The sequence below is a fragment of the Chiloscyllium plagiosum genome, chromosome 26 (genome assembly GCF_004010195.1).
Source record: "Chiloscyllium plagiosum isolate BGI_BamShark_2017 chromosome 26, ASM401019v2, whole genome shotgun sequence".
Lineage (NCBI taxonomy): Eukaryota > Metazoa > Chordata > Chondrichthyes > Orectolobiformes > Hemiscylliidae > Chiloscyllium > Chiloscyllium plagiosum.
This window is the reverse complement of record NC_057735.1, coordinates 44,360,084-44,384,134: the sequence shown is the minus strand read 5'-3', so window position 1 is coordinate 44,384,134 and position 24,051 is coordinate 44,360,084. Positions and strand designations below refer to the sequence as shown.

General features: G+C 45.4%; 1 protein-coding gene across 1 annotated transcript in view; it reads left to right on the top strand.

Moving 5' to 3' along the window:
* The first annotated feature begins 255 nt into the window (after positions 1 to 255).
* The window catches only part of LOC122562946 (tubby protein homolog), a 130,118-nt gene continuing 106,322 nt past the window's right edge, over positions 256 to 24,051 (top strand). Inside the window, exons 1-2 of the mRNA XM_043716247.1 lie at positions 256 to 380; positions 8,175 to 8,223. Of these exons, the coding sequence (XP_043572182.1) occupies positions 256 to 380; positions 8,175 to 8,223 (174 nt within the window). The remainder of the gene's footprint in view (positions 381 to 8,174; positions 8,224 to 24,051) is intronic.

Here is a 24,051-nt window from a genome sequence, read left to right as displayed (position 1 = left end):
ATCATTATCTTACAGCAAGGAAGTTGTATTCGGTGGGTCAGCAGGTTTGCTGAAAGGGTTAAGGACCTGCCTATCAAATGTACAAACATAAGTAAGATTTCTCCAGGAACATGAACCTGCTTGAAACTGAAGGGCGTCATATTACGCTGAATGACCATGGGATCAGGTGGAGCTGTGACATCCCCAGGCCACCCTGTCAGCACTCTTAGTGGAAGGAAGTGCTGATGCGTGGCACAGGCAGTCCTTGGCACTGCCATGGCTGGTGCTCTCGCTGAATACACCCTTTTCTGGTCTAAGTTTGTGGAGAATCCCAAGTCAGCCATTCACGCCTTGGAGGAACCGTATTGTACCAGGAGGGGCATTCTCATCAATAACAGGGGGTAAGAGACAGCAATCATCACAGAAAGGTGATCTATATACAGTGTTAGTTAATGACTGGGTACCGATGGATTGCTTATATGAAGTGTTGGCCTGATTGGTGGCTAATTAGTGCTCTATGTTAGCTTTTCAGCTGAGATTTTAAAATGAGCTGACGCCTGCTCTCTCAGAGAGATTAAAAAAATGTTATTGTCAGATCATTTATCACAGTGCTGCTTGTGGGAAATAACCTAAATCAGCCACTCAGTGACCATTTGTTGCTATGTACTGATTTCTGTTGTGAGTATAAGCAGGAGTGCAGGAAATAATAAAGCACTAATCGCTGAAGGCAACAAACAAAACCATCAGCGCCCTGGTGCTGAAAATACTCTGTGGCTATAATTTGCTTGTGAGGACACAATTTGAGGACATATTTGGCATTAGCTATGAAGACCTCCATTAGAGAATTGTCTTTTTTAAAAATTCCTTTCAGTATTTATTGCCCCATCCCTAATTTCCCTTGAGAAGGTAGTGGATGAAATGCCAGTCAAGTGGGCTGCTTTATTCTGAGTGTTGTTGGAGCTGCCCCCATCCAGGTATGTGGGGATTACTCCAGCGCACTCCTGACTTGTGCCTTGTAGATGGTGGACTGGCTTTGGAGAGTCAGGAGATGAGTTACTCCCTGCTGAATTGCTAGCTTCTCACCCTCTCTTATAGTCACTGTTTGTTTATATGTGAGTCCAGTTCAGTTTCTAGTCAATGCTAATGGGTGTTGATGGTGGAGTGTTCCATGATGGTAATGCCATCAAATGTGAAGGCAACGATCAGATTCATTCTTGTGAGAGATAGCCATTGCTTAGCATTTGTGTGGCATAAATATGACTTGCCACTTACCAGCCCAAGCCTGGATTTGTATAAGATTTGCTGCATTTAGAACATAGAACATAGTACAGTCCAGGCTCTTCGGCCCTCGATGTTGTGCCAACCTTTTATCCTAATCTATGCTCAAATTAACCTGCACATCCTTCATTATACCATCATCCATGTGTATATTCAAGACTCACATAAATGTCCCTAATGTATCTGACTCTACCACCACCGCTGGCAGTGCATTCCACACACCCACCACTCTGTGTGTAAAGAATCTACCTCTGACAATTCCCCTAAATCTTCCTCCAAATCACCTTAAATTACATCCTCTCGTGATAGCCATTTCCGCCCTTGGAAAAAGTCTCTGGCCATCCACTCGATGCCTCTTATCATCTTGTACACCTCTATCAAGTCACCTCTCATCCTCCACTCCAATAAGAAAAACCCTAGCTCCCTCAACCTTTCTTCATAAGACATGCCCTCCAGTCCAAGCAGCATCCTGGTAAATCTCGTCAGCACCCTCTCTAATGCTTCCAAATTCGTCCTATAATTTGGTGACCAGAACTGAACACAATATTCAAAGTATCATCTGACCAGGTTCTATAGAGCTGCAACATAACCTCATGGCTTTTAAATCAGTCCCGCTGCTAATGAAAGCCAACACACCATACACCTTCTTAACAACCCTTTCAATTTGGGTGGCACCTTTGAGGGGTCTATGGACATGGACAGCAAGATCCCTCTGTTCCTCCACGCTGCCAAGAATCCTGCTTTTAATCCTGTATTCTGCATTCAAATTTGACCTTCCAAAATGAATCACTCCACACTTTTTCAAGTTGAACTCCATGTGCCACTTATCAGCCCAGTTCTGCATCTTGTCAATGTCCCATTGCAGCCTACAACAGCCCTCCACACTATCCATCATGTCACCAATCTTTGTGTCATCAGCACACTGACTGACCCACCCTTCCACTTCCTCATCCAAGTCATTTATAAAAATCACAAAGAGCAGAGGTCCCAAACCGATCCCTGCGGAACACTACTGGTCCCCAAGCTCCAGGCTGAATACTTTCCATCTACCACCACCGTCTGTCTTTGATGGGCTAGCCAATTCTGTATCCAGATTTCCCTGTATCCCATGTCGCCTTACTTTCTGAATAACCTACCATGGGGAATCTTATCAAGTGCTTTGCTAAAATCCATGTACACCACATCCACTACTAAACCTTCATCAATGTGTTTTGACCTGCTCCTCACAAAGCCATGCTGACGCTTTCTAATCAAACTATGGTTTTCCAAGTAATCATAAATCCTGCGTCTCTGAATTCTCTCCAATACTTTACCCACCACTGACATGAGACTGACTGGTCTGTAATTCCCATGATTATCTCTAGTCCCTTTCTTGAACAAGGGAATAACTTTTGCCACTCTGCGATCATCTGGCACTGCTCCACTGGAAAGATCATCGTCAAAGGTGCAGCAATCTCTCCCCTCACTTCCTGTAGTAACCTTGACTATATCCCATCTGGCCCAGAGGATTTATCTATCCTTTTGATTTTCAAATTTTTCAGCACATCCTCCTTTTTAACATTCCATTGTCCTCAGAAACATCAAGGTCCCTCTCAGTAGTGAATACTGAGGCAGAGTATTCATTAAGGACCTCCCCTTCCACCTTCGACTCCAGGCATAAGTTCCCTCCACTATCCCTGATTGACTCTACCCTCACTCTGGCCATCCTCTTGTTCCTCACATAAGTATAGAATACCTTGGGGTTTTCCTTAATCCTGCCCGCCAATGCTTTTATATGTTCCCTTCTAGCTCTCCTAAGTCCATTCTTCAGAGCCCTCCTGGCTACCTTGTAACCCTCTAGAACCTTTTCTGATTCTTGTTTTCTCAACCTTAAGTAATCTTCCTTCTTCTTCTTGACTAGATGTTCCACATCTCTTGTCACCCAAGGTTCTTTCACCTTACCATCCCTTCCTTGCATCAGTGGGACAAACTTATCCAATACTATCAGCAAGTGCTCCCTAAACAACCTCCACATTCCTATTGTGCATTTCCCTGAGAACATCTGTTCCCAATTTATGCTCCATTATTTCTGCCTAATAGCATTGTAACTCCCCTTCCTCCAATGAAATACTTTCCCATACTGTGTGCTCCTATTCCTCTCCATGACTATAGTAAAGGTCAGGGAGTTGAGGTCACTGTCGCGAAATGCTGTCCCGCTCAGAGATTTGAGATCTGGCCTGGCTCATTGCCAAGCACCAAATCCAATATGGCCTCCCCTCTAGTTGGCCTATCTACATAAATAGTCTGGAATCCTTCCTGGACACACCTGGCAAAATCTGCTCCATCCAAACTATTTGCACCAGGGAGACTCCAATCAGTGTTAGCCAAGTTGAAGTCACCCATGACAACAACCCTGTTACTTCTGCACCTTTCCAAAATCTGCCTCCCAATCTGCTCCCCCTCTGTTGCTATTGGGGGGTCTATAGAAAGCTCCCAATAAAGTGACTGTTCCTTTCCTGTTTCTGATTTTCATCCATACTGACTCTGTAGACAAACCCTCTTCGACGACCTTCCTTTCTGTAGCTTTGATACTGTCCCTGTTAGCAATGTCACTCCCCCACCTCTTTTACCTCCCTCCCTGTTCCTTTTGAAACAGCTAAACCCTGGAACATCCAACAACCATTCCTGCCCCTGAGACATCCAGGTCTCTGTAATGGCCATTGCATCATTGTTCCAAGTACTGATCCATGCTCGGAGTTTGTCACCCTTCTGACACTTCTTGCATTAAAATAGACACATTTCAACGCATCACATTGTCTGCAACTCTGCACTGTCAACTCTCTGTCCTTCCTCACAGACTCTCTGCACACTGTATCTGCCTGTTCACCAGTGACCCCATTCTCTGACCCATAGCTCCAGTTCCTATCCCTCTGCCAAACTAGTTTATAACGTCCCAAAGAGCTCTAGCAAACCTCCCACCCAGGATATTGGTGCCCCCTGGTTCGGATGTAACCCATCCTCTTTGTACAGGTCCTACCTTCCCCAGAAGGTATCCCAATGATCCACATATCTGAAGCCCTCCCTCCGACACCAGCTCTGCAGCCATGTGTCCATCTGCACTCGCTCTCCGTTCCTAGCCTCACTAGCTCATGGCACCGGTAGCAATCCTGAGATTACTGCTCTGCTCATCCTGCCTTCTAGCTCCCAACCTAACTCCCTATATTCACTTTTTAGTTCCGCATCCCTTTCCCTAGCTATGTAATTGGTACCGATGTGTACCATGCCTTCTGGCTGCTCTCCCTCCCCCTTTAGAATCCTGTAGACTCAATCTGAGACATCCCGGACACTGGCCCCCGGGACAGAACATACCATCCGGAAGTCTCATTCACGACCACAGAACCTCCTGTCTGTTCCTCTAACCATTGAATCTCCTATCACTGTCACTCTCCTATTCTTCCCCCCTTCCCTTCTGAGCCACAGAGTCAGGCTCAGTACCAGAGACCTGCCACTATGGCTTTCCTCTGGTAGATCATCCCCCCAATAGTATCCAAAGAAATATACTTATTTTTGAGGGGAACGGCCACAGGGGATCCCTGCACTGTCTGCCTATTTGCTTTCCCTCTCCTGATGGTCACTCAGCTAACTTTATCCTGTACCTGAGGTGTGACTACCACCCTATAACTCCTCTCTATTACGCCCTCCTCCTCCCGAATGATTCGAAGTTCATCCAGATCCAGCTCCAGTTCCCTACCGCAGTCTGTGAGGAGCTGGAGTTGGGTGCCCTTCTCGCAGGTGAGCTCAGCAGGGACAGTAGTGGTGACCCTTATCTCCCACATCCTGCAGGAGGAGCCTGCGACTGCCCTCGCCTCCACCCTCTCTGCTCAAAATTACCAAAAGAGATTAAGAAAATCCTTACCTTACTAACCCTCCCCACACAGTCTTTCTTTTTTGGTTAGAGGAGGACGGGATGGAGACACTACACGTGTAGTGTTTCGGGTTCAGCCACTGCCCGAATATATCAGTTCACGTGCCCAGCAATCCCTGTGTCTGCGTCCATGTCCACCCCTTTTGAGCCTTCACTCTATCTATTCACATGGTAAATCTTTAAGAGGGGAATTTACCTTCCCGGCAGCCCCCGGTCCTTGCTCTCACCATTCCAGCTGCTGCAAATGGAGCTTATGATACAGGGAAGGCCATTGATGAAGCAGCTGAAGATGCCTGGGCCAGGGACATGACCCTGAGGGATTCCTGCAGAGATATCCTGGAGCTGACATGACTGACCTCCAACAATTACAACCTGCTTCCTATGTGCCGGATATGACTCCAACTAGTGGAGTGCATTCCCCTGATACCCCCTGACACCAGGTTTGTTCGGGCTCCTTTGGTCAAATGCAGCCTTGATGCCAAACGCAATTTCTCTCATCTCCGTTCTCATTGTCCTTGATTGGACCAAGACTGTAATGAGGTCAGGAGCTGAGTTGCGCTCGTGGAACTAAAACTGAGTGTCATTAAGCAGATTATTATTTTGCAATTGCTTTTTGGTAGCACTGTTGATGACCCTTTTCCAAACTTGAAGATTGAGAGTAGGCAGGGATAGGACAGTAATTCTCTGGGTTGGATTTGTCCTACTTTATGTGTATTTATGAGTTGTTCGAATCAATGGGTTTGCTTTCAGAAAAGGCTCAGCATTCCTTCACCCACCACATGATGCCACAGAGCTGTTTTTTGGGTTTTTAACCCCCACTTCGGTGCTCAGATTGGGGGGGTGGGGTTGGAACATATCCTTCTCCCACAGCAACCCATTAGGTTTCAGGCACTTCTTGCCACTTGCCTCAGAATCTGTGGGTCTCATCAACACTGTCACCATGTTGCAAGGGTGAACATTCACAGGCTTTATTGAACATAACTCGACACAAGAGATAGTAAAAGAGGGCTTAGATACTTATGTACATGCTCAGTAGTTACTCTTAGAAGAAAGGTATAGTTGGCCTTTACTCCACAATGGAGTGCTTTAGGCACTGAGTGCTCCGGTATTTTGACACTTGCTGTATAGCTACACACACATGAAACAATGGTCATTGGATGGGAATGTTTCCAGACGTTCCATCTGTGGGACTGCATTCCAACCCTAGCACATGTCAAAATAACACAACTGTGAGCAGAGAATGTACAACCAGCATGCCTTTGTTTGCATTCACACTGTTGCTGTCCTGTATTGCTCTTTCTCGCCATCTAATCTAAACAGTGTAACTGCAGGAAGAAACCTCATCAGCTCTGGGACTGACAGCAGAGTGTCAGGATTGACTCTGATGTAAAATTACAAAACGCGAGAAATGGTAGGTCAGAAAGAAACAGGCTAATGAGACCACACTGCACCGCCTCCTCCTGGACATTCTGGTCCTTTTCACTCACACAGGACAAACCAAAACTATAATTGGTCTGACGATCAGTTAGCGGATGTCAATTTATTTAGGTGCTGTAGGCGAAAGCAAAAGGCAGAATTATAGCTCATTAAAGAATCAGGACTGAAATGGAGATTTGCATTTGCATATGGCTTTTCATGATTTTGTGATATGATACCATGCTTTGTGACATGAAGGCATTTGGCAGCATGGTGGCACAGTGGTTAGCACTGCTGCCTCACAGCGCCAGAGACCTGGGTTCAATTCCCACCTCAGGCAACTGTCTGTGTGGAGTTTGCACATTCTCCCCGTGTCTGCGTGGGTTTCCTCCGGATGCTCCGGTTTCCTCCCACAGTCCAAAAATGTGCAGGTTAGGTGAATTGGCCATGGTAAATTGCCTGTAGTGTTAGGGGAATGGGTCTGGGTGGGTTGCTCTTCGGCGGGTTGATGTGGACTTGTTGGGCTGAAGGACCTGTTTCCACACTGTAAGTAACCTAATCTTTAAAAAAAGTACTTTTCAATATAGGAAACATGGCAACCAACTTGCACACAGTAACCCCTGTGAACAGTACTGGGGTGTCACAATGGCTCAGTGGTTAGCACTGCTACCTCAGTGCCAGGGTTTGATTCCACCCTTGGGTGAATATCCATTAGGAGTTTGCATGGGTGCTGCTCTGGTTTCCTCTCATAGTCCAAAGTTGTGCAGGCTGGGTTGGTTAACCATGGGAAATGCAGGGGTCATTGGGGTAGGGTAGGGAGATGGGGCAGGGTGGGTTGCTATTTGAAGCATCGATGGGCCAAATGGCTTTTTCCACATTGTTAAGATTGTATGACCATCTAATCTATTCTTGTGGCTGAGGAATAAATATTGACCAGGATGTCAAGGAATGTACAATACGGATACTCCCCGTGAGTTTCTTTAACATTTGGAAAGTCAGTTTCATTACTGGTTGTGAGGCTTTAAGGCATTGTCTCTTCCCAGCCACTCGAGTGATGGCTGGCTGAAGGTAACAGGAAAACCATCTCCAAACAGATCCAGAGCTGGATGGTTAGAGCCGCCGCTGGGCTGGGCTTAAAACCCTTTCCTCCACACAGCGAAGCTGCCCACCAAACTGATATCTAGCGAAGAGGGATACCCAACTCCTCCCTCCATCATGAGGAAGAAGTGTTGACAATTTTCCAAGTCAAAAGTCTGGGCAGTTTACCTCCATTGGTGTTTAAATGGAGGAGTAACTCAATCCAAGTCTTTGCTCCAGTGAATACAGCCTTTAGAAACTTCATATGAATGGAAGAAAGGAAGTCTGCCTTTTCAACTGAATATATTTTCCAAACCTCTTGCAAGGGGTGGGTAATGTGTTCAATTTGGACTATTGTTGAAATGGCTACTCTGGTTGCTTTTTGGTGATCACCCCTTTTTCAGTGGTGACTGTGTAGTGAAGATTCTTGCTTAATGTCAAAGTTTCCTCATCGCCTCCTCCTGGATATTCTGGCTGTGTTCCAGCTCTGGTATCTAACAATGTCTGTATTCCCTTTCAGAATCCTGGTCAATGAAGCCGAGACCCCTCAGAGGCGATTGGAGCAACAGGTACCTTCAGTGTTTTCTTCAACTGCTACATATTGTGATGATGCTGTGGCTTTAAGAGTTTATTTTGATCTGGTTTTTTTTTGAAGAGTGGTTTTAAGGCAGAGGTTCTGAACTGTCTACCAGAGCCACTAGATAAATAGTGTGTGAGGCCTTGGATTTTTTAAAAGTTGGAACAATAGAAGCAGCCTGAATGGGTGGGGTCAAGCTCCCACAGGACAAGGAGTTTTAGTTTTAGCTTTCAGCAGTTGTTGCTGGAGGGTTGGAAGCTGCAGTAAATCTCTCCCATCTGTGACACTCTCTCAGAGTACTTTTGATATTTTTCCTCTTGGGTAAATGGAGTTGTATATGAGATTTTCTGTTTTCTGAATTTGCCTTTTGTAAGGGTGTGGTTATGGGATGTTACTATAGTGAAGCAGTTCATTAGTAATAGTTACTGTATCTATTATTTTGTTAGCTTTCCAATAGGGTTAGATCATTCCAATTCCTTCTTTCTTTTGTTGTATTTTAACAAAGCAGATGAATAACGAGTATTTTGCTTTAAATTGCATCTGGAATGTAATACCTCATATTATCTTTAAAATGAGTAAAGTTAAAGTCTACACTATCTTCTGACTATTTTGAGGAGGTTTGGTCTGGTCCATAACTATATGAATGGTCAACCATTAAAAAGAGTTACAGCATTAAAAGAAATTGTGCGCATTTCTGCACTAAATAGTTTTAAATTAATGTTCCTTGTCAAGGGAAATGATTCCTCCTGATATACTCTGCAAAAACCTCTCTTAATTTTGAACACCCTCACTAACTTGCCCCTTGACCTTTTATGCTCTAATATTTTATCTTAACAGACAGCACCTTCCCCTGGTCGTCTTCAGATAGTGCTGTGGGATTTTTTACACCAAGTTGAAATGGGCCTTGATTTGATATCCACTCAAAAGACAGCTCCTCTGACAGTGCAGCACTCCCTCAGTGATGCTGATATCTTCCAGTTCACTCAAAGACTCTAAGCTGCCATGGGAACCTTCACATCTATTTGCATGTTATTGTCTGGGGTTACAGCTAGAGCTAGGAGAAAGTGAGGACTGCAGATGCTGGAGTTCAGAGTCAAAAAGTGTGATGGCTAAAAAAACACAGACAGTCAGGCAGCATCCGAGGAGCAGGAGAGTCAAAGCTTCGAGCATAAGCTCTTCATAGCCACATTCCTGATGAAGAGCTTATGCTCGAAATGTTGATTCCCTGCTCCTTTGGATGCTGCCTGACTGGCTGTGCTTTTCCAACACCACACTCTTTGACTCTTATAATTAGGGTTGGAGAGATTCTAATTTTTTTCCCTCGTCATTTGGCTGATCAGGAATCTCTCCCTCTCTAACTTTGGCGTGTGTTGGAAGGATTTACAAGTTCATCCCCTACCTGTTGGACTGCTTAATGACTGCAACATCTTGTCCATCAAGCCCTAGTATGGGACCCAAACCCTGAGCTTCTGGCTCAGAGGCAAAAACAATACCCACAGCCCCTCACTCCCTGCTCGCCACACTGAAATATCTAGGACAATCTATATAAATTGAGGCTGGGTATAAAAGGTTTTCAATACGTCCTTGACAAGTCAGTGTATTTCAGTTACACCTCTTAGATTAGGTGCCTGGACAAGGCAAGGACAGATGAGGATGGTTGGAGAATCGGCTGACTGGCAAAAGGTGGAGAAAAGGGATAAAGTGATCTTTTTCAGGATGGTAGTTGGTGCTGTAGTGGAGTTCCGCAGGAGCCAATATGGCGACCAAATCTATTCACATTATACAGGGCTTCGTTGCTAAGGTTGCAGATGACACAAAGATAGCTGGAGGGCCAGGTAGTGTTGAGGTAGCAGGGAGGCTGCAGAAGCACCTGACAGGTTAGGAGAGTAGGCAGAGGGAATACAATGTGGGAAAGTGTAAGGTTACGCACTTTAGTAGGAAGAATAGGGGCACAGACTATTTTCTAAATAGGGAAATGCCTCAGAAATCTGTCCACAAAGGGACAAGGGAGTCCTATTTCAGGATTCTCCGAAGGTTAACTTACACGTTCAGTTGGCAGTTGGGGAGGCAAGTGAAACGTTAGCTTTCATTTCAAGAGGGCTGGAATACAAGAGCAGGGAGGTACTGCTGAGGCTGTATAAGGCTCTGGTCAGACAGTATTTGGAATTTTGTGAGCAGTTTTAGGTCCCACATCTAAGAAAGGATGTGCTGGTGTTGGAGGGGGTCCAGAGGAGGCTTACAAGAATCACAGCATCCCTACAGAGTGGAAACAGGCCATTTGGCCCAACAAATCCACACTATAATGGACGGCACAGTGGCACAGTGTTTAGCACTGTTGCCTCACAGCGCCAGAGACCCGGGTTCAATTCCCGACTCAGGCGATTGACTGTGTGGAGTTTGCACATTCTCCCCGTGTCTGCGTGGGTTTCCTCCGGGTGCTCCGGTTTCCTCCCACAGTCCAAAGGTGTGCAGGCCAGGTGAATTGGCCGTGCTAAATTGCCCGCAGTATTAGGTAAATGTAGGGGAGTGGGTGGGTTGCGCTTCGGCGGGTTGGTGTGGACTTGTTGGGCCGAAGAGCCTGTTTCCACACTGTAAGTAATCTAATCTAACTCTCCGCTGGTGAATGGAACCAGGGGTGAAGGGCTTGTCATATGTGGAGTGGTTGAGGATTCTAGGTTGTACTTGATACACTTTAGAAGGATGGAGTGCAGGGGGAATCTGATTGAAACCTACAGAATATTAAGAGGCCTGGATAGTGTGGATGTGGAGAAGATGTTTCCAGCATTAGGAGAGACCAGGACCCAAGGCACAGCCTCAGAATGAAGGGACAACTTTTAGAACTGAGATGAAGAGGAATTTCTTCAGACATCTGGTGGGGAATTTGTGAATCATAGAATCCCCACAATGTGGAAGCAGGCCATTTGGCCCTTCGAATCCACACTGACCCTCCACAAGACCATTCCACTCAGACTCACCCCCCTCCCCTATCCCTGTAACCTTGCATTTTCCCATTACCAATCTATCGAGCCTGCATGTCCCTGGACAATGGGCAATTTAAGATGGTCAATCTACCTAACCTGCACATCGTTGGACTGTGGGAAGAAACCAGAGCACCTAGAGGAATCCACGTAGACGCCTAGTTCCCTGGTGCTGTGAGACAGCAATGCTAACCACTGAGACACTGCGCCGCACTGTGGAACTTATTGTTGTAAAAGGCTGTGGAGGCCAAATCACTGAGTATATTTGAGAAAGAGATTGATTAGTAAAGAAATCAAAGGGGAGAAGGCGCTGATCGAATGGCAAAGCAGATTTGATGGGCCAACTGGCCTAACTCTGCTCCTACCTGTTATAGTCTTATGATCTAATAACTTATCAACCTCTCATTTGATCTTTGCTCCCTCTACAGGCAGGTAACTCTCTCAGGCCTCCGGCCTCCATTCTGAATTGTTCCATTTATGAAATTTCTGCCGTACATTTCCAGACTGGTTGCTAATCTAACTGGCCATTTTAAATATGGGAGCTGAGATGATGGTTGCTGGCAAGCCATCACTCAGACCCAAGCCTGACCCTCATCCAATTCTCAGCAGCTCTTGGCTCTCACATGCAATTCCCAGCAGAACCACCAGGGGGCAATCAGGGGCAGCAGCCAATGGCACAACACTGCAGTTCCTGAGTCAGCAATCCTGAGGCAGACTGTCGCTTCAGCACATAACACCGCAAACCCAAAATCTGGAGAACCATTAACTACTCATCCTTATTATGCAATCCATTTGGCAGATTGTTTGAACTTGCATTCATATAGCATCTTGAATGTTAATAAGCGAGAGGTATTGTCAAACTAAATTTGACACTGATGAGCGGAGATATTTTAGAACAGAAATCCAAAAGCTTTGTCAAAGAAGCAGTTTACCTCGTGGAACATTTGAACCCTGCCCTCAGGCCCAGCAACTTCGCTCCTGCGAGAATTTTACTCCTTTCTGGGGTCTCCACCACTCCTCCCAAATGCCAGTGTATTCAAATGTTAATGTGTACATGAGCAAGCATGCATTTTTGGGTGATACCTTGTATATGCAAGTGAGCACATAAGTGGTTTGCTGAGTGTGCTTGTGTAAGTGTGCATATGTACATGCAAGCATATGTGAGAGAACATTTTTGTATGTCTATGTTTTTGTGTGTGCACCTGTATGTGAGGGAGTGTTTATATGTGGGGATATGTGTGATGTGTGTACACATACGTGTGAAATCATGTTTGTGTATCCATGTGCCTGTGTGTGTGCCTGTGTGTGTTTGTGTGTGAGAGAGATTGTTTGTGTGTTTGTGTGAACACGTGTGTGAGAGTGTTTGTGTGCGTGTTTTTCTCTTTGGAAGTATGTGAGAATTTGTGAGTGCATGTATGTGAATGTGAGAGAGTGTTTGCGTGTGAGAAATCATTTATGTGTGCTTTGTGAGTTTTTGTGTGTGTGTATGAGTTTGTGTTTGCATGTGTGTATGAAATTGTGTTTATGTGAGATTGAAAGTTTGTGTGTACAAGTGTGAGTGTTTGTGCATGTGAGAACATTGTGCATATGCGTGTAAGCATGTGTGCACGTGTGTGTGAGTGCTTGTGTCTGTGTGTGCATATATATGGATGAATGTGTGTGAGTGTGCATGATAGGGTTGGGGTTTGTGTGTGCATGTGTGTGTGTGAGTATTTGTATTTGTGTGCACAATCATTGGGACAAATGTGGATTACTTAAGGAAAGCCAGTGTAATTTTCTTAAAGATAGATCATGCTATCCAATTTATTTGTCCATGAAGTGAAAAATGAGGGTCGATGTAGGTATTATGCTTGATGTATATACAAACTTCCAAAGGTCATTTAACATATTGTACCAAATGATAGGCTCCCAGATCATTGAAGGTGAAAGGGTGGGCTGAGGTCTTGGTTAAAAAGTCATATGGGAGCCTGGGCTGAATAATCAGGGGCAGAGTCCACAAAAACAAGGGAGTCTGGCTGAGCCCTTATAAAGCGTTGGTTCAGCATTGACGGGGGCATGGGTTGGAAGAGAAGCAGAGCAGTGTGACAGTGGGGTGCAGCCAAAGTGAAAATTTAAGGCTCCACTTAGAGGCAGCTTAAAGGGCCCACTGACAATTCACCTCATGCCGTGGAATGAAAAGATTAAAGAGAGGTCTGTGCCCATTTCTTCAATGAGCTAACTGTCTTGGCTCCTCTGAAATACAATCTTAAGTCTGCCTGAGGATACCCACTCTGTCCCTGACCTGGCTCAGTAATACCAACACTTCCCAAAGGCTTTTAAGCCATCGATTCTCAGAAGTTTATTGGTCAGTGAGCTTGGAGACAGCCAGTTAGGAGGGCACCACTGCGGAAATAAATCTGCCAGTCTGACTCCTGGTAAGTGTATTGGGTCTCACTGATAACGTACAGAAGCCTGTGAGAGAATTCTACATATTGTGCCCAGGACGGGTCACCACACTTTAGGAAGGCAATAGAAAAGATGCAGATAAAGTTCCTGAGGATGGTTGCATGGATAAGGGACCTCCATCCCAAGGATAGATTGGAGAAGGTGAGGGTCCTTTCCTCAGAGAACAGAAGGTTGAGGGGAGATTTCCTCACTCTTCAAAATCATGATGGGGCTTGTTAGAATTACCAGGTAGAAACAGATTCCATTGGCTCAATAATCAAGGACACAGAATATAAACTGGTTAGCATGAGGGAAAATGAGACCATAACAAAAATTCAGTTCTATGTCGGAAGTCCCTCCAGTCTGGAATATACTACCTGAAAGAGCGTTGTAGATTCAGCCACGACTGTCAAAATGGAAATGGATAAGCACTTGAAGAGAAACAATTTCAGGACTAAAAGGAAAGAACTAGTGAGAGTGGTCTTATCTAAAACGTTTGAGCAGGAAGCTGTCATGCAGATAATGGTTGAATGGTCCTTTTCAATGTTACAAATGTTCAATGGCTTAGTGTTGCAAATGTGTTCATCCTGGTAAATGTATGGGACGAATGGCCTCCATTTGTGCTGTATCCATTCCCTGATCCTGTGCCTCTGTGTCTGTGTTGGTTTGTGGCCAAGCTGTGTGCACAGGCCCAATCTCAATGGAAATCTGGATCACACATGTCTGTAAGCCATTCTCTGGAACATGGTGGGCCCTGTACTGGTCTGGCACACAGATTGCTGTAAATGAGCTGGGCTGAGTCATGGGATTCTGATTGATGTCCTGGGATTTCACTGGAGGGGCCAGGGAAGAATCACACAAGGTTTTAAATTGGGAATGGCCCAGGGCCATTGTGCATGACTTGTGGCATGCAGCGACTCAGCTGGTGGGCTCCTGTACTTTTGGATTTGGCAATTCACGTGAAACTCTCAGAGAAGTATAAAACCCTCAGCTTTGCAGTCCCTCTGTGCTGATGTGAACTGCTCACTAGAAAATGAGGTCGACTGAAAATGACCTCACAATCTAATGTAAGAACCTAAGCCATGGAAGCTGGAGGGATCACTTCACTTTGTCATTGAATATCTGATCTTCAAAATCAACTTCACTTTTCCACCCAATCCCTAGGTTCCTTGATTTCCTTAGCATCTAAAAATCTGTCTCTCTTGACCTTAAATAAACTCAGTGACTGAACATTCTCAACCCACCTTGGAGGAGAATTCTAAATGATTCACATTTCTCCAGCTACTTTTTCATCACAGTCTGAGATAGTCTTATTCTGAGGCTATGTCCTTACTTCTAGACTCTCCAGGCCAGAGAAAACAATCCATCAGTGTAAAGCTGACAAACCCCTTTCAATGAGATTACCTTCCAGTCTTTGAAACTGCAGAGATTCCATCTGTCCTCATAGACAGCCCTGTCATCCCAGCAATCCATCTAACAAACCTTCTTAAACTCTCTCTAGGACACATATACTTGTCATTAGGTAGGGAAACCAAAATTTAACACAGTTCCAACCAAGGGGTCATTAAAGTCCTGTAAACTATAGCAAAACCCTCTTTACTCAATAGTACCCTGTAATAAACACCATTTTAATCAATATTTCTGATTACTTACTCTACCATTAGAATCCATACAATGTAGAAACAGGCCCAACACTGACCCTCTGAAGAGTATCCCACCCAGACCCATTCCCTTTTGCTCCACATTTCTCCTGACTAATGCATCTAGCCTACACATCCCTGAACACAATGAGCAATTTAGCATGGCCCATTCACCGAACCCATGTGTTGGAGCAAACCCACGCAGACAATGTCTAAACGCCAGACAGTCACCTGAGGCTGGAATCGAACCCAGGTCCCTGACACTGTGAGGCAGCAGTGCTAACCATTGAGCCACCCTTTCTGTGTTTCTTACTGTACAGAGTGTAATTCTCAGTCGCAAAAACACTGATGGTCAAAGGCCGACCATTTCCGATTTCCGTTCCTTCAATATTATCTCTGTTTGCAATATTCTCATGTTGATTGGAGCGGGCATTTGTTGCCCATCTTGAGCTGCCCACTCCAACAACTTGTGATGGTCGATCTTCTGCTGCTGCTGTTTTTGACACAATCAGAGAGAATGCCACTTCAGAGGGCAGTTGGGAGTTGAGCTCAAAGCAGGAACCAAGTAACTCTGGTTATATGGAGCCCAGTGGAGACTCTGGGTAAAGATTAAAGAAATTAGTTGTATACCAGGGCCCGGAGGATTGCTTCTCGTGTGCCCATTTGATAAAGGGGTCCAACTGGAAAGCAAGTGGAGGCAGAGCTAATGGGCCTTGATTCAAAAGGGAAAAATTTCCCGTTATATTTCAAAATTTTTAATGTTACGGTTACCATGGTTTGAGACAATTTCACATCACCATTAGTGCTCATGGACTAACCATTGGTGAGAACTTCTTTAAATAATGCAATGGGATCTCATATGGGCCTTGGTCTAATGCCTCATTGAGACAGACTCTCTGACAAAACAGCACTCTGTCAGTACTGCATTGAAAGCATGTCTGCGTACATCCGATATATTTAATCAGTGTTCTTTTTGAAAGAGCCTTTCAGAATAAAATAGAATGGTCTTTATTATGACATGCACTTGAATGGGTGCAATGAAATGTTTGTAATATTGCCTCTCGGTGCCACCTTAGGTACAGGGTACCTCAGTACAGATACAAGTGTTGTTACAGAATAGAAATCGTAAATGAAAAATAGGCAAACATGGGAATACAGAGGTTTAAAGTCCAGAATGAGAATAAGAAGTGTCTTCAGAGAACTCAAGTGATAGTACTCTTCCACTGAGTCTGTCCTGCTGGGCTTCAGAACACGAGGCCTTGCTGCCTCAGTCCCATACTCACCTCCAGGATTTGTCCCCCTGGCTAGCCCGTACTCGTTCTGCTCCCACTCGAGGCTCCGGCCTGTACTAATTCTGCTCCCACTCCAGGCTCCGGCCTGTGCTCGCTCTGCTTCTGCTCCAGGCTGTGCTTGCACTGCCCCTGCTCCGGGCTTTGGCCTGTGCTCACTATCTTCACATTCCAGGCTTAAGACTGTGCTCGCTCTGCTCCTACTCCAGGCTCTGGCCTGTGCTCACTCTGCTCCCACTCCGGGCTCCAGCCTGTGCTCACTCTGCTCCCACTCCGGGCTCCGGCCTGTGCTCACTCTGCTCCCACTCCGGGCTCCGGCCTGTGTTCACTCTGCTCCCACTCCGGGCTCCAGCCTGTGTTCGCTCTGCTCCCACTCCAGGCTCCGGACTGTGTTCACTCTGCTCCAGCTCCAGGCTCCGGCCTGTGCTTTCTCTGCTCCTGCTCTGGACACCAGCTTTTCCTTTCTGTGCTCATTCTACTCCAGCTCCAGGCTCTGGCTTGGGCTCGCTCTGCACCCTCTCCGGGCTCCAGCCTGTGCTCTCTCTGCTCCCTCTCTGGGCTCCAGCCTGTGTTCACTCTGCTCCAGCTCCAGGCTCCGGCCTGTGCTCACTCAGCTCCCACTCCAGGCACCGGCCTGTGTTCACTCTGCTTCACCTCCAGGCTCCAGCTTGTGCTCACTCTGCTCCCACTCCGGGCTCCGGCCTGTGCTCACTCTGCTCCAGCTCCAGGCTCCGGCCTGTGCTTTCTCTGCTCCTGCTCTGGGCACCAGCTTTTGCTTTCTCTGCTTCTACTCCAGCCTGTGCTCACTCTGCTCCCGCTCCGGGCTCCGGCCTGTGCTCGCTCTGCTCCCGCTCCGAGCTCCGGCCTGTGCTCGCTCTGCTCCCGCTCCGAGCTCCAGCCTGTGCTCGCTCTGCTCCCGCTCCGGGCTCCGGCCTGTGCTCACTCTGCTCCCGCTCCAGGCTCCAGTCACGACTCACATCCTGCAGCAGGCTGGTTCTAGACTGTGTTCTCCATCCCCTCCAGGCAGGGTACTTTAAGAAGTTGAAAGTTGGGGGGGTGGGTGAAGAAAAACTGCAGGAAGAGGAAGAGTTGCTGGCGAGTGTTGGTGCTCCAGCTGGGACAGCTTACTCTGCTGCCAACTTCACCAGAATTTTAAATTATGAAACCACAGTTTGACTCCAACCAACCCATGCTTCACCCTAATAGACGAATGGAGTTTAAAGTACTGAGCTACTTTATCTGAAATTCTAGATTCTGAGAGGTTTCCCATGATCTAAAACCCAACTTTAAACTGCTCTCCTTTTTTGTTTTTATTTTTGGACATTACTGGCTGGGCCAGCATTTACTGTCCATGTGTTATTACCCAGAGGGCATTGCTGTGAGTCTGGGGTCACATGTAGACCAGTCCAGGTCAGGTTTCCTTCCCTAAAGGCATCAATGACCCAGATAGGTGTTTCCAACAATCAACTGTCATTTTATAATCATCATTAGGCTCTTAATTCTAGACTTCCATTAAATTCAAATTCCTCCATCTTTAAAGGCAAGATTCAAACCCTGTTCCCAGAACATGACTGACATTTTGGATTAGTAATGTCATGATAATATCATTACGCCATCGCTTCCCCGAAATAAAGTTATGGTTCTTCAAATGGAATGTATTTGATAGATTAATTGTTTGGGACTGGGGTTTAGAAACCCTTCATCCCATTGAGATGAATGTTTGTAGGTTTACAGGAAGATTTACGTGGGTTGGTCAGACGGGCAGACCAGTGGAAGATGGTTTTTAACCCTGATATGTATGAGGTGATGCACTTTGGAAGAAAAAAACAAGATGAAGGAATATTTAATGAATGGGAGGGCACTGGGTAGCTCAGAGGAATAGAGGGATCTTAAGGTAATTATTGACAGTAGAGCACATGAATCGGATAGTTAAGCAGGCATGTGGGGCACTTACTTTCATCAGTCGTAACATGGAGTTTAAGGACAAGGTGGTAATGTTGGAGTTGTACACATCATCAGTCAGGCCAACAGCTGGAGTACTGTGGGCAGTTTCAGTCACCTTCCTACAGGAAGTAGCACTGGAAGGGGGTACAGAGGAAGTTGACTCCAATGTCACCTGGGATGGAGAAATTAAGGTATACGGAGAGGCTAGATAGGCTTGAATTGTTTTCTTTAGAACAGAGAAGACCAAGTGGTGACGTTATTGAGCTGTATAAGATTGTGAGGAGTTGTGTCACCATAGCGTTACCAGACCATAGGGGCTGCTCTCATTAGAGCGAGGTGACTGGTGGTGATTTAACCTGAGGGCCACCAAACCTCAAAAGAGGGGAGAGGTTGAGAAGGAGAGTCCTTCATGGTAACCACAAACCGGTGACAAGAATTGAACCCACGCTGTTGGTTTCATGCTGCTCTGTAAACCGACAATCCAGCCAACAGAGCTAGACTGATTATAAGATTGTGAGGAGGATGGATGGAGTGAACAGAGAGCAGCTTTTCCCTTTGGTTAAGGGGTTAATCACAAGAGCGCATAGTTTTAGGGTAAGGGGCAGGAGATTCAGAGGGAATTTGAGATAAAAAACATTTTCACTCAGAGGATGGTGGGAATCTGGAATTCACTGCCCATGAAGGTAGTGGAGTCTGGAAATCTTACAACCTTTAAAAAATATTTGGGTGAGTGCTTCAGATATCATAACATTCAAGGACAAGTGCAGGAAATTGGGATTAGCGCACATTTAGTGGTTGTTATTGTCAGTGCAGACTTGATGGGCCAAAGGGCCTTTTCTGCACTGTATGAATCTATGAATCACTGAATAGCCATAGCATTTACGGACTCAAGATCAATTACTTCCACATCGGTACGGTGGCTCACTGCAGGGCAACATGGTGGCTGAGTGTAGGACAGCACGGTGGCTCAGTGGTTAGCACTGCTGTCTCACAGTACCAGGGACCTGGGTTCAATTCCAGCCTCAGGTGACTGTCTGTGTGGAGTTTGCACATTCTCCCCATGTCTGCTTGGGTTTCCTCTGGGTGCTCTGCTTTCCTCCCACAATCCAAGGATGAGCAGGTCAAGTGGATTAGCCATGCTAAATTGCCTGTTGTGTTAGGCGAAGGGGTAAATGTAGGAGAATGAGTCTGGGTGGGTTGCACTTCAGCGGGTCGGTGTGGAGTTGTTGGGCCGAAGGGCCTGTTTCCACACTGTAAGTAATCTAATCTAATCTAATCTAAATTGTCCATAATTTTCCGGGATGTGTAGGCTAGGTGCTTTAATCAGGTAGAGTAGTAGGCAAACAGTAGGGTCAGGTGGGATACTGTTCAGAGGGTCAGGATGGATTTGTTGGGCCAAATGGTCTGTTTCCACACTGTAGGGATTCTATCTCAGAGGAACCCCCCCCCCCCGCCCCCCTTGCCTTGGTGTTTACAGGCCACCTTTCTAACATCCAGCCTTGGTCGAGCTGAGCATTGTGAGATTGAAACCATGGTCTTCACATGTGTAACAAACTTCTTCTTCACTTTGTCAACAACTCCGCCCCAGCTCCCCAGTTACTATCTGATCTCATAGAATCATGGAATCTGTATAGTCCAGACAGAGACTATTCGGCCCATCAAATCTGCACTCACCCTCCAAAAGGCACCCCACCCCATCGCTGTAACCCCACATTTAGCATGGCCAATCCACCTAACCTGCACTGCGGGCGGAAACCCATGCCGACATGGGGAGAATGTGCAAACTCCACACAGATAGTCACCCGAGGCTGGAATCGAACCCAGGTGCCTGATGCTGTGAGGAAGCTCTTAAAGCTGGAGAGCCAATACAAGGCCCTGTGACTCCAACTGAGCAACAGTCTGCACTGAGAGAATGCGGGTGAGCCCTGGTATCTACTCTCTCCATTTTAAATTAGCTATACCCTCACCAGCCTGGCTCCTAGGGTGGACCTTTAAGCTGACCTCGAGCACATATCCTCTCAAACTCCCTCCCAGCCCCAGGCTGCTACCGGGGCACTGTCTCCCTCTGGGTAGATGACCCTTTAGCTGTTGATCCTGGAAAACAGCAAACCAATGTGCCAGCTGGTGAGGTAAGTTTTCAGGGCCAACCCCATCCAAGTCTCTAGTTTATAATTCTCATCTTCATGTTCGCTCATGGCCCCACGGCTCCCAATCCCTTCCTTAAGGTCCTACTTGTTCAAGCAAGGTCAATTACTTGTATATCTCCAACTCGCATCACCCTCGCTCTTTCTGTCTGTGTTTAGCTGTCCGTACCACAAGTTGCAGGATTTCTGGCCTATGCCCATTTCTCACTCCATCTGACTCCTCTCTTAAGACATTCTTCAAACCAGACTGTCTGAGTAAGTGACTCTGCCACTGAAACCTTTGATGCTTGTCCAGTTTAGGTCAGCTTTTCTGTGAAACAGTGCAGGCTTTTGATTCGTGTTCAAAAACAATTCACATTTTGCAATAATTTAAAATTGTCTTTTGCAGGAGGAAAACTCCAGGACAAAATATTATTTTTAAAGAGCAAAATTAAATTTAGAAGTCTCAATACAGAAGGGTGAACATTCTAGTTAAGAAATGTTTATTGGCCTAGTTTGTACAGTTATATTTTTATAACTATATATAACGTGATGAAGATTTATAAAATTAGCGTTATTAGTTAACTTGAGTTGTAAAGTGGAGGAAAACTGAATCTTGTGGGCGGCACGGTGGCACAGTGGTTAGCACTGTTGCCTCACAGCGCCAGAGACCCGGGTTCAATTCCCGCCTCAGGCAACTGTGTGGAGTTTGCACGTTCTCCCTGTGTCTGCGTGGGTTTCCTCCCACAGTCCAAAGATGTGCAGGCCAGGTGAATTGGCCATGCTAAATTGCCCGTAGTGTTAGGTATGGGGTAAATGTAGGGGTATGGGTGGGTTGCGCCCCGACTGGGTCGGTGTGGACTTGTTGGGCCGAAGGGCCTGTTTCCACACTGTAATGTAATCTAATCAAAAAAAAATCTAATCTAATATTCAGTTCTGTGAAAGTCAAGCTTTTTATTATCAAAGTGTCAGGATATTATTTTAAACAGCAAATTTAGTTACATAACCAGCATGTTACCTGGAAGGATCATTGGCAGTGTTGACTGGCGTTTTGTGACTCACAGAGAGAGGGAGAAGGAAGCAGAACTAGAATCAAGCAGAGAAGAGCTGAAGTGCTGTTGCCCCAGCAGTCAGGGTGGGGGAGAAGTCCTGAGATACATCGAAGTCAATGGGAGAACGTACCAGGCACAGATGGCTGTGGGCATGTCTGAGGAACAAATCCCACAAGGCTGTTGAAGACATGAGTTAGGGAGCCCATGTTAATAGTGAGCTGAGTTGCAGTATGTTTAGGGGTCTCAGGGGGAAGTATTAACTGATGAAAATAGCATTGAGTGGATATTTGCCATGAGGAAAGTGATTACAATTGAGCCCTATGAGCAAGAGGCTTTAGCTTGAAGATAGGGGTGACTATTCACTGTGGCTTGAATATCTAAATATATTGTTGGGAGGAAAGGGATATATATTTTCTTTCTGATGTTTGAGATGGGATTATTCTGGTAGTTTTGTCTAGTACATCATATATAGTTTCCCCTTTGTTTAATAAACTCATGTTCGCTTGGAAAAATGTACATAGACAGCCTCTTTTCGTGACTAACATCCACAGTAAGCAAAAAGAACAATTAAACAAACAATCTAACCTAGTCCTGCTCTGCAATCTGACTTGTCCAGTGTTGCCAACAGCTGGAATCATAGCAATGAAAATGTAACAAGTTGGATACATTTCAACCTATGAGCTAAAGATGTTTCTAGTGACATAATTATTTTGTTTTTCTCTTTATGTGAAATCCCATGATATGACAGTAGTTTTGCCATCCGTTCAACCTATTCCTTCGGGAAATTGTCAAGTACGTTCACATGAAAAATGAGGATGAATCAGGGTGACCTCAGTTTTAACAGAGTGATCTATCACAATATTCCAAGGCTGGTTTCACTATGTATTTATTTTGCCTTATATACAAGTTAGTGGCTTGGCAACGGTGAAGAATAGTTTTCACTAACTAAATCAGTCTTTCAGGAAGCATTGCTTTCAAATCCACATTGTTCCCTGTTGTTTGTCATTTATAAGTCATACTAAAACAGTCTGTTAATGAACTCACAGTCAAAGAGCAATAATGTGTAACATTTGAGAACCAATAATCAGGGGAGAAGTATCAACAGAAAGAACTTGGACAGATTTGAGTTAGTCAAGGAAGAGTCAAGGTGGATTTGTAATTGTCTTTAATTCATCTATTGATGTTTTTTATGCAACAGAAAAGATTGATGTGGGAAATGTGGTAGATTCTGTTTATTTGGATTTCAAGAAAATATTTGATTGACTACCACGTAAAAGACTGTATGGCAAAATTGAGGTTCGTGAAATAGGAAGGTCAGTCTCTAATTAGATTTCAAAAATTGGTTTAAGGATGGAAAACAGTGAGCCACTGTAGATGGCTTGCTTTTTGGACTGAAGGTTGGTGCTACGTGGGTGTTCCCCAAGGGTCAAGGTCAGGGACATGGCTTTTCAGTACAATCTAGAAATAATTTAGATTGTGGAATTTTAACATTTGCTGACAATACCAACAATATAGATGAGACAAATTGCTTGCAATGTGATTTAGCTGGTGCAGCAGAATGGGTGGACAAATAGCAGATTGATTTGAATAAAGAGAAATGTGATGTGATGTTTTGGGGCAGCAGGGTTAAGGAGTGGTAATGCTGGACTTTGTGACGCTGTTTTCTAAAGATGGGCAGAAACTGAGGGGCTCAGGGGTGCAAGTGCATTGATCTTTGAAGGTGGCAGGATATATCAAGAAAGTGGTTTACAAAGAGGTCTTTGCTCTGATTTTCATATTTCCAACTGTGCCGGAACAGAGGTGGGCGGATTTTAAAAGGGCACGTGGGACCAGATACTGGGATCCATGTGAGATACGTATGGCCCCAAGGTAAGGGTGTGGGGAGCAAACCCTCACTCAGAAACCAGCCTTCACATATTCCATTCTGCAGGATGGTGCTTTCAGAGACTATACCCCAGCATACCCTTGCATCTGTTACACAGCTATTTTCCTGGACTCAGGTATGTTTTCAAATCAAACGTTCAATTGTTGTAGTAATTGCTCTCTGAATTTTCTTCCAAGCACTATTCCTCCCAGATGTATATCTATTTCTCTGACCCCAGTGGGTGTGAGTTGAGCAGCAACACATTGACTGTGCACATGCACACACAGTGCTCCACAGGGTTGGCATTGGCTACAAACAGATCGGTTAAAAATACTTTCCGGTCATGATATGAGCAGTAACAAATCAGGTGAATAAAGGAGAAGTTGTGGATAAGGTGTACTTCAATTTCCAAAAGGCTTTTGATAAGGAGCCACTTCAAAGATATAACATAAAATGAACATCCCAGCATATGAAATAGGAGCAGAAATAGATCATTTGGCCCCTCA